The sequence below is a fragment of the Mytilus californianus genome, unplaced genomic scaffold, assembly GCF_021869535.1.
Source record: "Mytilus californianus isolate M0D057914Y unplaced genomic scaffold, xbMytCali1.0.p SCAF_14, whole genome shotgun sequence".
NCBI lineage: Eukaryota > Metazoa > Mollusca > Bivalvia > Mytilida > Mytilidae > Mytilus > Mytilus californianus.
In genome coordinates, this window is record NW_026262626.1 from 35,802,857 (window position 1) to 35,821,572 (window position 18,716).

The 18,716-nt window shown below is 31.7% G+C and overlaps 1 protein-coding gene across 1 annotated transcript; it reads right to left on the reverse strand.

Moving 5' to 3' along the window:
* Positions 1-7,006: 7,006 nt before the first annotated feature.
* Positions 7,007-13,136, reverse strand: LOC127724739 (serine protease inhibitor dipetalogastin-like). The gene is made up of 7 exons (XM_052231835.1): positions 13,031-13,136; positions 12,425-12,522; positions 11,808-11,919; positions 10,906-11,008; positions 9,192-9,317; positions 8,120-8,233; positions 7,007-7,230 (listed from the first exon to the last, which is right to left on the reverse strand). The coding sequence occupies exons 1-7, from the start codon at positions 13,077-13,079 to the stop codon at positions 7,197-7,199; spliced, it is 636 nt and encodes a 211-aa protein (XP_052087795.1). The 5' UTR covers positions 13,080-13,136; the 3' UTR covers positions 7,007-7,196.
* Between the last annotated feature and the right edge of the window lie 5,580 nt (positions 13,137-18,716).

Sequence of the window (18,716 nt, forward strand, 5' to 3'; positions counted from 1 at the left end):
TAAAAGACCGGGCTACAATAACTCAGTATACACTGCAGTTCGAAAAGAGAGCCGTTTTCGGGATTTAGTTAAAAATTAACAGTTGTATCATCTGACTGAAATTATACGTGTGAGGATTCAGTTCCTCCTGGGTTGTTTCCGTTTCGCTTCTTTGAATTTAATTTCATTGACTAGCCTCAGTAAAATCCTACATTGTTTATAGTAGTGACCTCTATTTTTTGTATATTTATATAAGTACATATTTCTTGTTTAGTTACATCTAATAAAAAGTTTATTTACTGTTGAAATTATTGCACTTAATTTGCATAAAGCGGCGATACTATTCTTACATCTTTGATATTTACAACATTATCATGTTGCTAAGAAATTAAAGATAACAATTTCTGTTCAATCCTATAATTCCTTTTTCTAGCAGCATTCCAAATTTCCAGACTTTCTTCCCGGTCGACAAAATTTACAGGATCTATTTCTATGATTTATTGTTTAATTTTCCCTTGTCCTCAAAATGCATGAATTATTTGCCACTGTACGTTTAGCAAACGGCAACCAATCAGGATAAACAAAATTAAATAAATTCATGTATTTTTTTTTTGTACCTTTCATTCTCCTTTCCGGTTAAACTATATTGTTCGAAAGCCATTCGTATGTTTATCAATGCCCTTTCAGCCTGAGTTGAAGTACTATGCAAATTAGACCTTTTCATATTTGGTATTAATATTCATTGTATTTCGTAAACAGAATGTATTTTAAACGTTGTTTTCTTTTGTTCTAATATTTTCCAAGGTTCTTGCACATATAACTTATTCTAGTTACAAAAACTTTTGAAGACATTACTATCAAAAGTGTCGATCAGTTTCTGACTTTAACTTAACAATAATTGAAAGCAATATGAAAATAAACATTATCTCTTTTGACATTACATGCCATCTTTTGAAAGGTTATATAAGATCTCTCGTGAAAAAGGCGTTTTTTTTTCTGTAAAACATATTGTCCATCTCACTGTTGATTATCCATCTCCCTGTTGTTTCACTATACTTGATATTCTGACTTTCCTGTGTTCCCAAATTTTAGATCTTTGCGCACTTGAACCAAATATAATTATACGGAGACCGGAAAAGACTGTTTCGAATACCTTAGAAATTCATCAGTCTAAAACCTATTGGGTTTGTATTGGTCCCATTCTATATAGTCTAAGAGCAGTGATTATTAGTTTTCTCCTTATATTGATTTTTATGACATTCCAAACTTCTTTCTTCGGAAGAATAACATCAACGTGGTTTATATAAAAAAAGTATTAACAAAAAAACCGAAATCCACGGTAAATTCAAGTGGGGAAGTCCATAAAAATTGCAAACCGCCGCGTTAGACTATATCAACCAACGGAACTGTCATCTTCCTGACTTGGTACAGGCATTTTCCGACGAAAATGGTGGGTTACACCTGGTTTTATAGCTAGCTAATTTAAACATCTTGCTTGTATGACAGTTGTTTATAGTTCCGTCATAATGACAAAATTGGATGAGCAACCAAAACAGACATGATTGGTTAATGTGATAATAATTGGGATTCAGAGCCAAAAAAACGTTAAAGAAACCATATTCGATAAAGAAATAGTATAAATGCATGCTAATCAATTAAACGGTCAATTATCAATAAGTTTTTGAAATAACGTACATTCCACTCCACTTCATTTGAACTTTGATGGATAGTTGTCTCATTGGCAATCATACCACATCTCCTTATTTTTATATATGTACTTAATTGGGACATGCTTTTTTGAAGACCTAACATGACTAACTGCTGCAACTTTGTTACATGTATTAGCATTTGTGTTTACTACATGTCATTTATAATGAATCAAGTGAAAGATGAATAAGCTAGGTATACCTTGATATTGCTCATTTGTATTCTATCTATTATTAATGTATTAGGATAGGGAATGTCTAGACAAACATATCTTTTAACGTATTAGTTCTTGATGGTTTTATTCGTGCTAGGAGAGCGTCATGCATCGGATGTTCTAAATGATAATTTTTATTTTGATATAAACAAACTAAAAGTTTGTTAAGAAACCATATACGTATCAATGCAATAGAAAGCAAATATGAATCATTCATGCAATCAATTTTATATGGCTCAATTATGTAACCCTTCTCAGTGTTTTTTTTTCCGATGACAGTGAACATTTGTTGCTCCTTCTACCATATTGAGACACGTCCTAAACCCTTAAATGATATATCAACTTAAATCATCATATAATTTGTACGGTGACCATCATCGAACTACCAGATTTTTACTTGTCGTGAGCAATACGACAAATGACACATTGTGAAGCTTCTTATAAGGCTATATAAAAATAAGAAGATGTGGTACGTCTTCCAAATGTGATAAATCCCCACCAGAGACCAAATGATGTGGAAGTTAGCAATTATAGGTCGCCGTACGGCCTTCAACAATGAGCAAAACCAATACCGCATAGAAAGTATACATATCACGTATTTGGTGGTATTCGAAAATGCGTGATACCAGGGGATGAAGGATACACAATGTCATGGCCAGGAGAATTAAGACGAAAAGATTGACCCACAACAGAAAACTGATGACTGAAAGCTGCTTTAAAACTGTTAAAAGTTAGCTTTATTTTAGACATTATAGTAATCGTGGTTAAATTCAATTGGATGTAGAACTGAATCAGAGATGAGATGCGCATAGCTAACTGAAATCTGGACAAAACACATGAGACAATATAATATAAATCTTTATGAATGCAAAACAAGCAGCATACAAACAACATAAACATGACTGATTAAAGATATACAGTTAATTGATATATCTAGTACCCTCTCTTTACGGTTTTGTGGGTATAACTGTTTTAATATCGCTTTGAGTTGACGTATTCAAATGCTTTTTAAGTTCGTCAATATGCTGTTATTCAAATTATCATCTACAGTTTTAAAATATTTAAATAATTGTTAAAAAAAAATCCTAAGTTAAATCGCAAGACAGACAGACATAAATTTTCTCATTATTTCATTTCTAAATCTAACGCATAATCGGGCTACCTTTAACGGGCGCGTACAAACGAAAGTTCAAATAAGAAAGTTCAAAAACGAATTAATCGAAAACCATTTGATGCGTCAGTTCAAAACTTGGCCTGACCAAAACATAGGCTTCAAGTATGGTTCAAATTTGCCTGAGGGAAATTAAACTGTAGTTTGAGTTTGAATAAAATATCGCTTAATATACCATTTTATGAAAATGGCATCATTTTCAGATTCCTTACCTGACTTTACGAAATCTCAAAAATAGTTTTCAAGACAATACGTCGTTTGGGCAATAAACTTTTTCCAATAGTTCTGTAGGACACAGTTAACTGCTGTCCTGTTTTAAAAGATAGCATCTTTTATTTGATATTAAAGTTCCGTATTAAAAGTTTTCCATTATTTACAGGAATGTTTTCAACCCAACGCTTAAAAAGTAAGACAAATTGCTTGTTTATAAAACATCCGTTTAGTATATTGCATACGAAGACTGTGGTCATTGTGTAATGCCCAACTATTCTGTTTCGGTCAATGTAATGTATTTACATTTCGTAACGATATTGCAAGAAATGAATTGTGAAAGGAAATGAATTGTCACATTATTATAGGAACACACTAAATGTTCCCCTCACATTTGATCAACTCAACTATTCGCCTCCCTTTATGATGTGCCATATTTTACTTGCTTTTTAAATTTAAATTTCAATATTGCATCAAAAATAAAATTAGTTGATCGATAAACGTCAATGGGACAGCCAAAAATCACCCAAAATCACTAAATGTATAAGTATCTTCTATAATGTTTTAATGTAAACATGCTAAGACGAAGCAAAAAAAATCAATACGCATAAATTGAATTGCATAAATTACATCAATGTTTGCAAGAACAAGTCATGTTTTTGCAAGCAATTTCTAGCATCAGTCTTTATATTTTATGGAATTTCCATCTTTTATGGCTAAAAAATTGTGCATGAAACTTTGACCGCTGACTTCAGTAAATAATACTAAAGCGATAACTATTCGGTCAAACTTGAAAACAGAATACTTTTTAAGTTACTGTATGTGTTAAGCTATTGCGGGATTTCTCATGATCATCTTATATTCTTTTAGAATTCAATATAAAAAATATATAATTTGAATATAAGTATGTTCAAAATTCATAATAACTATAGTCATACTTATCAGTATGAATTATCTTTATTTTTACCTGTGTTACCTGTAAAATGAATGCGCGCAAACGTAAAAAAAATTATCCCCAAATGCGCGCAAACGTAAAAAAAATTAATCCCCAAATGCGCGCAAATGTAATGCGCACGCTATATTTCATATAATCTTTTTTAGTGAAACGTTATTTGAAATCAACAATTATACACCAAAAAGTATAGACAACTTATCAATTAACAAAACAAAGAAGATTTGACATAACTGATGCAGAAAGACTGTTGATAATAAGATTAATGATTGGATGTGCACTGGCAACTAATCAAGACAAAATCAAGTAAACATTGGTTCTGTAGCAAATGGAATACCATGTTTTAGCATTCTAATAAAAAAAAAACACTAAAAAGATAAAAAGTAAAATAATAAAAATACTGAACTCCAAGGAAATTTCAAAACGTAAAGTCCTTTATCAAATATGATTAATACAGATTAAATCATATTGTTGTATATATTTCCAGGATTTGTACTACTTTGTCCACAGTTGAAGAAAAGTCGCCATGAAATAAATACCCGGATATAAAAAAAGAAGAAATAACTGATGTTACCAGCATTGTTGACTGTTATAGGAAAATGAAGTGTTATTTATTTTTACTTTAAAACTCGATTTCTGGTTGTACTTTTTTTTTATTTCTCAATATAGTCCTTTTAAACAAAACAAAGCTTAACAAAAACATACTGATCAGACGTCATCAAGAGCCCGGGTATTTGGACCAAAAAGAGATAAATGTTCAATTTCAGATTTTGAAGATGTAAACTGTATAACTATGAAACATCAGCTTTGGCTGCAATACGATACCTACAAAGCCTTAATAAAATTTATAGTATTAGGATATTGCCATCGATTTTGGAAAAAAATTCAAATAGAAATACAGATTTGAACATTTTTGCACAAGAGTCAATTATAGACAAATGATATACGTTCTAATCAATTGTCGCAGTTTATGCATGGATTTTGACATTTTTGATGCAACAAAGGTTCAAACCTATTTTGGCAAAGTATATCTTAGTTTGTTGGCCGGAGCATATCGTGTTTACTGCTGAACAACATTGAAAATATAACGCGGATGATCCTTTATTTTTTATTTTGAGATTGCTGTTTATGCCCTTTAAAATTACCGTAAGATTTATGTTTTTCGTGTTCTTAACTTTTTTGTCATGTATACCAAATAAAGGTTATAGTTTAGAAAAGATATGTTTGCGAAATGGAAATCAGTATCACTGATGATGAATTCGCCATTTCGGAATCTAAATTGTTTGTACACCAAAATGTAAATAATGTTACGTCATTGGTTGAATTTCCATTATTCTGGACGATTTCAACAACCCCTAATGTTTTGGTGTACGCTCAATATATATTACCCATAATGCTTTACATTCTGAAAAGGCAAATTATCTATCCCTGAGGTCATCTCCTATAGCCATCGTGCAATTCCTTGTTACTGGCATTATTCAAATAGTATTTTTAAATTGTGATTTTAGCTCGCCTGGCCCCAAGATCCAAGTACGCTTTTCTCATCACTTGGCGTCAGTCGTCCGTCGTTAACTTTTACAAAAATCTTTTTCTCTGAAACTTTTGATCCAAATTTAACTAAAGTTGGCCACAATCAGCATTAGGGTATCTAGTTTGAAAAAAAAAAGATGACCGACATTGCTAAAAATACAACATATGGGTTAAATGCAAGTTTTGTCTATTATCTTGAAAACCACTATAAATAGAGAAAATCTGAGAAGGGAGAAATGTTTTGAATGATGAGATCTACCTATTGTGCATTTACTTCTAGATTGTCAGACGACCTTTTTATAGTTATTGCCCTTAAATCACTAATTTAACCAACTTATGCCTATTATCTTGAAAATTATAATAGATAGAGAGAAACTTTAAATAAAAAAAAATGATCAGCAAGTTAAGTTCTACAAATAAATCAAACATGGTTGAGATCGTCTGATGACCCCCTTATTCGAGTTATTGCCCTTTAATGACGATTTATACTATTTTTTTTGCGATTTTGACTAATATCTGAAAAAGTATAATAGATAGATAGAAACTTAAATTGAAAAAAATTATCAGCAAGACAAGATCTACAAATAATTCGAATAGTTGAAATCGTCTGACGACCCATCATTTGAGTTATTGCCCATTAATGACGGTTCTTACCATTTTTTTTGCGTTTTTACCTAATATCTGAAAAACTATAATAGATAGATAGAAACTTAATTAAGCAAATATGATCAGCAAGACAGAATCTACAAATAAGTCAACATGGTTTAAATCGTCTGATGACCCCTTATTGGAGTTGTTCTCTTTATAATAACGTTTTTATCATTTTTTTTTGTTATTGCCTACTGTCTGAAAAACTATATTAGATAGATAGAAATTTAAATAAGCAAAATGAACTGCAAAACTAGATCAACAAAGAAGAGATGTTGTCATGAATTCTATTCTAGTGCAACAAGGACGAAGAGTATCCATTGTTGAAGATGCACATAGACCTAGGTGAGCGACACAGGCTCTTTAGAGCCTCTAGTTTGTAAATTAGGTAATTAATCTAAAATTGGATTTAAATTCAATTGGTTTACAACTCCTGCAAACTTAAATTTGTATGGTTTTGGTTATTTTGTATAAGTACTTTTGTTTGTGATGCTCTTAATCGTTTTTATGCCTTGGCTTTTAGAACTGTTGGTGTCAAGCGCATTACTTATGAAAGAAATTCTAAAAACTTGTGTAATTCATAATAAAATAGATATTCAGGTATTATCAAAAATTAATTTTTTTATTTACATTTTTTTATTTGATGATGATGGTTGATATATATATATATATATATAGAATATTAATACATTAAAACATGATATGTTACAAAGTCTTATTTAATGCAGTCCTTGAGTGTCTATTGAGATGTACACATTTCTAGCGTTCGTTACTCATACCAGTCTTCAGCAGGCAGAATTCTTTACTTTAGTAACACCTCTGTATAAAGAAATTAAGAGGGGATAATACATAAAAATGTAGTAATAGACATGGTACGTTTTGAATGATAAAGTGTAGGTGTTTTCGCAATTTTAGATTTGGGACGATTTTAAGCAGGAAACATTGTATTGACACGTGTAAAATGTTCGATACCGCATGTTGACCAGGTATTTTGTGTCTTTTCTTGCCTGTGGTTGTTGCTTGCCTCATTGACTTATTAAAGTGCACACAATTTAAAGATACAAGCAAATATTTATCATTACGGTTTTCCAAGCAAAGCTTTCCATTGTCCTTGTGGTCATCTTTTTGTGGGTACAATGCATGTGATTTAAGAATTCTGTTTCTGATGATGATGAGGAGGATAATGAATTGGTGTTTAAAGTCTTGTGGCAAATATTACATGCATATCAGAACGAAGACAAGTTAATGAGAAATGAATATGAGCTCTGCTTTGTAATAGACCGACACGATAAGCTCGAAACGAGCTTGTTCACAAGGTAACAGTTCACATGACGACATGTCACCATAACCGGACATATTTTACTGACTCCGAGCTCTCAGAAGCAGCAAATACCAATTTTCAAGTCTTTGATTTGAAACAGCCGGGGTCGAACCTAATGCCTCCCCGCACTCGAAGCGGGCTCTCTACTACGAGACCAGCGAATTGGTTTAAGGAATCCTACGATTGACACAAGTCAAACGATTTTTTAGTATGCTACATTTAGCAGAGTGGGCCCGCCAGATTGCTATCAAAATGACTTACAAATTATTTGGTAATAATTCTGATTTTAGCATATTTTTTTTTTTATTTACAAAAAATATAACTTCGATCAGTTTGTAGTCTTATAAAATAAACAAGTAACCTTACTCTATGGAATGATATACTTACACACATCCCATGATACACTCATTTATGTAAGTCTGTCCATCATTTCCACATACGGGCTTCTCTGTCACAGGACAATTACAGTCACACATACCCTCGTGCTGCAGTGGGACACCACTGTTGAATACACATCAAAGATTAGCAAAGAAACTTATGAAAAGCATATAATATACATTAACTTTCCCATTTTTTGTATTTTAGTTTTGGATAGTCATTTTCTATCTAATCCAATTAACACTGATTGCCATAGTTTATTGTTAATGAATGTCAAAAATGTCAAAAATTGGTACAGTCATTTTGATGTTCCAAAAATCTAACATTCTGAAAATATAACTGTCATCTTTTTTAGCTACAACCAAAAGCAAATCTTAGAATTTCAATTTACCTTAAGTTTTACCGTTTATCACTCAAACAAAAAGAAAATACCCTAATCGTTTATGGTTTTAAAAAGTATGGTCTTTCAATTGTTAAGTAAGAGGAGATTCAAAGATGTTAACAAGATAAACACACGCGAAGTTACAGTCACAGGTTAATCACTTGATTCATACAGATAGCATATTGACATTTGTCCGGGGGGAAACATTCAACAGTTTTAACATTGTAAACAACACATTTCAAAACATTTTGATTTAAATGCGATATTTTTTTTTATTTATGCATGACATGAATCTTTATAAAGGATAAAAATGTTTTTAAATTTTGAAGACGTAATTGACGGGACTGAGTTTTTACAGACAGGAAATATGAATATAAGGAAAACTATCTATACCCAAGACAAGTATATATTTCTCGTTTAACGTATGCATGTTTACACGAATTGTTGTAAAACCCTTTTTCCTACTCAATATGTAACATTACCTGTAGTTAAAAGGAGGTCCATATAACATGTATACTTTTGGTAGTCTTGGCCTTGTTTATTGTGTAAGCGTTAAAACAGCATATAAAGCACAAAACTTAGGTTACTTCATGACTTTGTGTCTATTTAGATCCATCCCATTTCATTTGTCAAATGATCGAGTTGTTTTGACTCCGACCCATACTTAGTCAGAATTATGGAACCAATTGAAGCACTTACTTGCAGGATCGCCAACAGTTGTTAACAAAAGACACTTCGCCGTTTTGATCAACGCCACATACGGGATCATAGTAATCCGGACAGTCACAATGACAGAAACCATCTTCGAACTTTATGTAATGGAGTCTGAAATGTTGAATGGCAACAAACCGTTTACTGCATAAATATATAATTTACCTTGATGTTTCTATATATTTCTAAACAAAATACACACATTTTATTTGATCTTAACATATACAAATGTAAACATGAACAAAATAAGATTTGGTTAGAGGAGACATTTTGAGGTTACTAGTATATGTTTAAAAGTACCATTGAAAGTTGTTTATTTTTCGCCACTTGTTCCCAACGTCATTATGACCGAGTAGCTATTGTCTATTATTGTTGATCATTGTTGGCAAACATTTTATAGAGCTCGATTTATATATGTTATGAATATGAACCCTGCATTGTTCTAGACCAACAGGCTGAGCTGGATTTTGGACATGCTAATTGGATATGTATAATAGTCTGTAGGAAGACATTGCACCCTACCTGGACACATTATTCTGAATTCGAGCTGACCATGCAGCCTTTGTTCTTACTCTAAAACGTCGCGTGCTTGATGAGAAAGCAGCAAATACCAATTAAATTTTCAAGTTTTTGGTTTTCCCGTTCAGGGATCGAACCCGCTACATCCTGCAGTCCGACGAGACAAGACCATCGATATAACAATCTTTCCCTCGAGTGTCTAAGAATAGTTGATGGTGATATATCAGATATTCATCTTTCAATTGTTTTTTTTATACGCAGCATGATTTTGAATGCATACAAAAGTGATACAAAATACGTCGCATTTTATTACACGTACGGTTATTACACATACGGTTATTACAAAAAAAACAAAATCACAATAAACAACAATATAATTTCTGTGGAATTTTAATATATCAGTACTTTAGTATACCCTTTAGTAAAATGAATAAATTATGTGTGTAAAACATAAACATAGTGTTTTTTAACAAAATTTTATAGTTTAGGTAAAACAGAGTTTATAGCGCTTTTGACGTTATAGAAATGTTTTTGAAATGGAAGAAAGGCAGGCAAGATTTTTGCCAAAATCATTTGCATTGAGCATAAAATAGTGAAAACTCAATTTCTGCATATCAAGTATAAACCTTAGTCAATTATTATAAATTCAAAATCCAAAATCATGATTAATTGATTGATTGCTGGTTGCTTAACGTCCAGTGGCAAATATATCATGCATATTCATGACGATTATAGATTATATACAATAGGATGAAGGGCGGAAAATTTGGACTGCCACTGGAAAAGGAGGTTAGATGTGATAGGGACAGACATAAAGGCTTGCAAACAGGTCATGCTCATACGGACAAGAGTTGTCGCAAACACAAACAAACGGACGCCCCACTTTGGTTTTATACTGCCGGTCGGAAGAAGACTAAGAGCTAACATATTTCTATTCCCAAGTCACACTAGGGGTTTCGAAAATCTACGGATATTATTTTTGATTCTTTTGAACTGAAAGGGATTCTCAAAAAATATTTAATGCTGTTCAGTTTTAGATTGTTGGGTGTCAGGATTGACTAAATAAAAGACCGACTGTAGGGAGGTCTATCTTCGGGCAATCCTGACTACTCAAGTTGGCTACTCGTTAATTGTGTGAATTAATTCATATCAAAAACATTTTCCAATAAAGTATTTTACTTACAGACTACATCTCATGTTACATTCATTTGCAAAATTGACGGTGCCGTCTATAAAGTTAGTAGCGCAGACAGGTTTAAATTCATCAGTACAACCACAGGGCTGTTCTAAAGAAAAACGATATTACAATTATTATTTTTTTATTATTATTTTCATCATCAATTCATTCCTACTGATTTCATATCTTATTACCTTAGTTACAAACTCCATTGCATCATGATATGATTACTCTTCAGGGTCACATGATGATATATTTGTAACTTTTTATTTTCATGTCAAGTAGTATTGTATAAGCTTATGTTTCCAGTGTTGTCTATTGGACGAATATATCTACTGGTGGATTGTAAGTCTCCGGGAGAATCGTTGACTCAGTAGCTCAGTACTGATAGTTTGATGCGGACACACGAAAATACATCATCGTTTAAGAGAAACTAAGAAACTGATTTGGAAATTAAGAACAAATATTTATCAACCTCAGTCTATGTAGTGTTCTTTACCAGGGTGTTTCTTTACTTCTTGTTTTTCCCAGGATGTTTCAACTCTTCAAAATATTTTAGGTTCAGGATTCAGTATTATTTTCAGCTGGGCATCTCTAGGAACCTTCTCTTTACCTGAGCATGCGTGCCATTAAACCATTAAACCATTTAACAAATGTGCACTTGTGTCGTTTTTATCCCGAGGTTTAGGAGTCTTTTCTTTAGTATACTTTCATTTTACTTGTAATAAATATGTGTCGATTAAATATTATCACATTTTTGAAAGTGTTGCAGAATATGATTACTTTCCTTGTTTTTTAAATTATTTTTTATTTTGTTAATGACATATTTTGTATATTTTAGTCAAAACATTGTTTCAGACATCTAAAAAGACCTTCAGATACAAATGTATTTAAATAACTCCACATACCTCCTTTCGATACATCAGAAACACAATGGGCTCTATGTGGACATGTTTCTTGAAAATGCGGACATCTTTGTGGAATAGGTTTACATGAAAACCCTGATGGACATTTTGTAAACTTTTAAAAGAAAATAGAATAGTATAAAACAAAACAAATATCATGATGTATAAAGTATAATCAGTAATTTATATCATATATTGGTCATGTATAAGAAAAAATATTGGTGCCATTGAAATCAAATATAGTAATTCCACTAGAAGTCAGATATGTCGCTGAGATGTCATGCATCACAGTCTACTAGTATATCTAATAGTGATCGTTAGACAAAGTAGTAACAAACATTTTTTGCTGAAGTTTATCGTTTTTGATCTGATTATACAAATGAATGAAACTTTGAAATCAAAATAACAAATAAAACCTAGAAGAGCCAAAATATATAGCCACTGAAAATCTTCTAGAGTAAATTTTGAGTGGGGAGTTGCAACCTTATTTAGTTACATTAAAACTGTGTCTTTGAAAATTCAAAATTTTACTATACCAGTTTTCAGCTATATGTAAATTCCATTTTTAGAAAAAGACATAAGACAGTGTAATATCTAATGAAAGCTAAAAATCGACTCACCAAACATGGATTTGGAGCACACTGGCAACGTGGACAACCTGCAGGAACATAGCCGTACGGACATGTTTTACCCGGACATGCAAATATACAGATCTTGGCTGTAAATATTGAAATACAATAGTTTATTATTTTTGTACCGTTTTAATTTGTTTCCTTCATTACCTCTTTTAACCAAGTTGTTTGAAGTAAGAACATAAAGTCTATTCAGTTTCATGGTCGGAGGTCAAATGTAAAGTCATGGGATGATATTATAATATAAAAAGCTTTATGATACATGTATTTTGTATCTTTTTCAAACTTATCGTAAATGCATTGCCTTGTAGACGTATTTAAGTTTCATGAAGAAAAGTTGAAGATTAGTGATAAGTTACAATACGTGTATTCTATATACAAAACAAAAGTGATACATGGACATTGTTACAGTGTAGGCAACCATGCAGTTATCAAGGGTCGATTTCATGGTAACACAATAATATATAAATATGTCACACGCTCAAAAAAGTTCTGCTTTTGACTTTCCTATCGTTCTCAATTTTCTTGAATTTGAATGCCTAGCTTTGATATACATTTTAATAAAGATACATATGCTGCTTTACATCTTCTCACCTGAAGCCTTGCATTTAGGGATACAGAATATAAACAACAAAACTGTCATCAATGAAATCACGGTTAAACTGAAAAACAAGAAGTGTTTATAAAATTGAATGACAAATTCATACAATTAACCGAATGTAAGTCTTTTAATTGTCCTTTAAAATAAGAGAATGGTGAATTGATCGGGTACGTCAAAACGGTTTTGAAATGAATCGTTTTTTTTTAATAAATACTGTTTAAATGAGTCAGTTATGAAATAATTGTAATTGTCTAAGACATATCTACCATTCATCTTTTATAAGAGAGAACTAAATAAATCATTCGATTCTAAATCTTTTGAGAAAAAAAAATAATTTGTTAGATTAAATATTTTTTATTTGATTAAATATGCAAAACAGAGGAGACACAAGTTCATCAAACGTATAAAGTCTTCTTCCAGATATGAAATAAAGGAAGATGAAAACAACATGAATGGTATGTGCCTTTGCCGTGCAAGATGTATATGTTACTGGCCATCTTTAAGTGCCAATCGTTCCGTTAAAAGTTATGCTAGATGCAATGCATTTTTGGTGCTGCTGTTAAAACTGAAGACCTGACTTGAACTACTTTCCAGACTTGTATAAATCTTGTCATTCCTTTTCTGTCTCTAACTGAGACAGCCTTTTCCTATTGTTATTGTCTAAAGAAACGCGTATCTGATAACAATTTATTTTGCATATCTACCAATGGGACCATTGAAAGACAATGCATTGTTTTCCGGATTGAATTCCTAATTTCCGTGGCACGTAGTGTAACGGGAATTAATTGTCTTCTCACGTAGTAGTTCGAAGGCGTATGAATTTTTTGGGCGGGAAAAATTATTGTGTTAAATGATAGGTGTATATATGGTCATTTCTAGCCCTGCCTTACTTGAGTGAACATCAAATTTTTTAACATGTACGTTAAGAAACGTTTTTAAAATATTTTTGTTTATAAGTATGTTCAAATTAGCATTAAAGTTAAAACTTTTTGTTATATATAGGTGGTATGGCTATACAAACGTAATCGGATTTGTTTATTCAGACTCTTTTCTGTCTTCAAGTTCATATAGCCGCAGTCTTTTGACTGATAGGAGATTTTTTGCATTTAAATGTTTTCTTTAATTTTTTTTTTTAACATTCTTATATCAAGTGCGGTCCAACATTTGGGGTTTCGCCTGGCATTGACAAAAGGACACAGGTTTCTAAAAGTAGTTTTTCCTGGTCGGCCACGAAACAATTAGATATAAGTAGAAGATATTAGAAGTCATTATGATTGCCACAATTTTTAATGTGTATTGATGTGACATGTTTGTACATATTTATTGAATATAATCGGCAGCTCAGAAAATACACAAGCAGCAAGCTAGTCGACAAACATACGTTTGTGTTTTAGTTGTCTATTGGTAGAAGTGGTGCTATGTTAAGAACATAAGGTATAGAGAAGACCCAATATTCTTTACATCTTTTGAAGAAAAACATATCATCGTATATGAAAAGTGTGTTGAATCGTTTTTTTTGTTTGCCCAATATCTTTTCATAAAGGCTTTAGCCTTATATTGAAGATAAATAATAATACATTTCTCGAGGAAAAACATATGTTCAATTGTTAAATATTCTCCATTTTCTCATCCAAAATTGTTTCATAACATATATGCATTAGAAAGTGGAATGCTCGGATCTTAAATAGTGATTTTGATTAGCAATATCATACTCTCAATTCTGTGCAGCACAATTTTTTTTTATATATAATTTATATGACTTACCTCATATTTGGAGTATACTTTTAATAAACAAACTTTTAATACTTATATATTGTAATTATTCGATACGATTTAACGGTTTTCCAGAATTTTACATTTTATCATATACAACATCAAAACCTGAAGCCATTTTTTGACCGCTGTAGTTATGTCAAACATTACTACTGAAGCGAGTATTTGTATGTACATGGTCGGTAGACGTGTTATATTGATGAAATACTGACTTCGATATGTTACTGCCATTGGCAAAAGATCCGATCTGACCCCCGTGTTTATTGGTTGCGTTGTATCCGATAGTGTAATGACAGGACACGACATGTATCTTTTCCATGAAACCTTTCTTTCCTGTAATCTTGCTTTGCGATGTTTGAACCAATCTTTAAGTACCGTCCAATTAAGAATTTGGGAAAAAGGATAACGGAAAATCCAAATCACATGAAAGCGGTAAAAGTACGAGAGAAAATGTCAATTCACAGAGTAAATATACCGAATTTTACTATTACTAGAAATCTGAAAACTGCAAATTTCACTTTTATTTTTAGGCTTACATAAAGAGCTGTGATATGATTGTCAATGAGACAACTTTTCATCATCCATACACATCCCCCCTAAAAATATATATATATATATATAGAATTTGTAACTGTAGCTTACTAAAAACAGTCAGATGACTATTGTTTGACTATATCGTTGTCTTACAGTGGTCGAGGAAGATATCATTGTCAATTTGCATTTATCGAAAACGAAAATCTTAATTCCTCCGATGTTTCAAATCAAATTGCTATTGAAATAATTTTCTGCAGATTTCCACAAGTTTGATTGGTATGGTAGTAAAATTTCATGAAAACCTTCAATCTAAATTTTTGAAATTTAGAATTTTCTGTCTTCTGATGGGAGAGTTGACACTATAGACATGTATGAAAAAAATACGACATGCTTTTAAGTAAACACGAAATTTAGAATAAAACAATGAATGTTCACAATTTTAACACGCTCTGTTATTACTTGTTTACTTATCTACTTTTAAATTTCCATGAATTATTTATTCGAAGCAGTTTCAAACTGATAATGATACATGCTTTTCCTTTTGTAAATATCACATTACTAAATAATCATTGTACGCAGTAGCTTTCTAATTCTTTTTGCTTGATCATGGTCTTTTGCAACTGGTGTTGTTTTTATTCTGGCAATTGCAATTCATGGAAGGTGAAATGTTTGTGTCGTCACCGTAGATAGAATATAACTCTTGAAAAATTATTTACGAAGTTTGATTGGTCGTCTTATTCTCTGGTTTTACCATCTTCTGTATGCTACATAGCTTCATGTATGCTACATAGCAGGCATGAAAGAACACATATTTATGTTATTGGAACAAAAATGAAATACCGAAAACTATAACCTCAAACTTTTCATGATTGCTTCAAATACTGTACTGTATCGCATGTGATAAAATTACTTAAGTTCCATACATGTGAAACTTGAAAAAGTTAAAGAACCCTAAGTGGTCAAGCTCACATACCCTACGCCCCTATAAAATGGGGAAAATTTTATGTATTGGCCTGATTGCAGTTTTCATCTGTTTACGGCAAGATCCGATTCTTTCAGACAATAATATTGTCACAATTGTGTTACGCAATATACAAAAATCTATTTTTAGTAATGATAACTTAAATATCAATAGCTAGAGAGAGATCTTTCTCTTTATATATGTGACCATATATCAAAGCAAGGTTGCTAACTAATATTTAGTATTTTTGTCTCCGGAACCATTTTCTATAGCTTTGACCTTGACCTTTGCTGTGGTGACCTCAAATTCAAGAGATCTTCTCATTACATGTATATGTGACCATATATCCAATTAAGGTTGTCATCCCATTTGTAGCAGTTGATTTGCATCTGGATATAACTTTTTCTGCTGTGTGCAACCACTATGCAGTTAGAATAATGTCCAGGGAAAACTCTTTGGATTAATTCAGATGAGACAAACTTAGAACCCACTATTGACAGACTGAATGATGAATGGAATGATGAATACCAAGCATTTGGCAATGCAGGTTATCAAAGTGCTTGTGAGCACCAAAAGTGATGAAGGTTTTTTTTCGACTTGCATTGTCAAGTTTTAATTAGTCATGTCACTACATTAAGCCAAGTACTGGTCTAGAAGTACTCACAGTTACTAAAAGCTATTTAAAATCACAAATTTAACTATTAATAAACCATGTTTTTTCAAAACAATAATATCAATATGTACACCTCCAATTGATTTATTATTAAGTTGTTATAAGCAGTTCACGAAAAGTATTATCGTGTGCAATGCTAACAATACAGGTAAAGAAGTTGAAAGATAGCGAACCACCCAGTGGCAATGGGGGTTTGATATTAGTAAGTCCTTCTTAAAACCCAGCTGATCAAAATGGCTCTGAAATGATTCTTGGTTCTGAATATTGATTTTATATTCCCAGTTCAGGAATATATGTAAAACTGGACATATTTTCACTTTTAAGAGTAAACTGGAGTCTCTAAAGACCCTGTTTTGCTCACCTGGATCAATGTGCATCTTCAACAATGGCAACTTTTAACATTATAGAATAAGTTGATTTTGTTAGTTGTGATGCATTTCATAAACTTGTGACATCATTTTATATGAAGTATTATGCTGACGTTTCAGGTGTACTTCTAGGTTGAAATCATTTTATGTGTCCTCTTTTGTTGACACCTTTTTAAATGTACTCTTTTGCTGACATAATTAAAGGTGTACTATTACATCATTTTAGGTGTACTCTTTTGCTGGCGTAAAATTTGGTGTACTAATTTCTGACATAATTAAAGGTGTACTATTATGCTGACATAATTGTAGGTGTACTATTCTGCTGAAAAGATTGTAGATGTACTATTATAATGAAATAATTCTAGGTGTACTTTTCTGCTGACATTATTGTAGGTGTAATATTCTGCTGACATAATTGTAGGTGTTCTATTCTGCTGACATAATTTTAGGTGTACTATTCCTCTGGCATAATTTTAGGTGTAATATTCTGCTGAAAAGATTGTAGATGTATTATTATGCTGACATAATTGTGGGTGTACTATTCAGCTGACATAATTTTTGTTGTACTATTCCTCTTGCATAATTTATAGTGTACTATTCTGCTGAAAAGATTGATGTACTATTCTGCTGACATTATTGTAGGTGTATTATTCTGCTAACATTATTGTAGGTGTACTATTCTGCTGAAAAGATTGATGTACTATTCTGCTGACATTATTGTAGGTGTATTATTCTGCTAACATTATTGTAGGTGTATTATTCTGCTGACATTATTGTAGGTGTACTATTCTGCTGACATTATTGTAGGTGTATTATTCTGCTAACATTATTGTAGGTGTACTATTCTGCTGAAATTATTGTAGGTGGACTATTATGCTGACATGACTTTAGACATGCTTTTTTGACTAGACACCATTTTAGGTGAAATGATAGGTAAAATATATGCCACAAATTACTTTTATAGATTTTGTGTGATGCATTTCATAATTTGTGATTTTGTTTATTGTGGATTTTGTTATTTTCATTGATACCAATTTTTGTTGATTGAGGAAAAAACTTTTCGTGAATATATAATTTCGTGGTTTTGCCAAAGACTGCATATATTCCTATAGAAAACTTGTGATTTGTTGAACATTTAAATTCGTGCTTCCCCTGTACCCACAAATGGTATCCAACGAATAATAATGAATCTACAGTTTAATTGAATTCATTGCAAACTAATTCTGAACTAATATGTGAGGTGTATTGCACAAAAAAGTTTAAAAACCCCACTGTTTAAGGAACTCTATAGCAGCAAAAGAGATCACAAATTGAATATAATATGGCAGATACTGTGGATTCATTTATTTTCGTAGGTACCAATTCTTTTG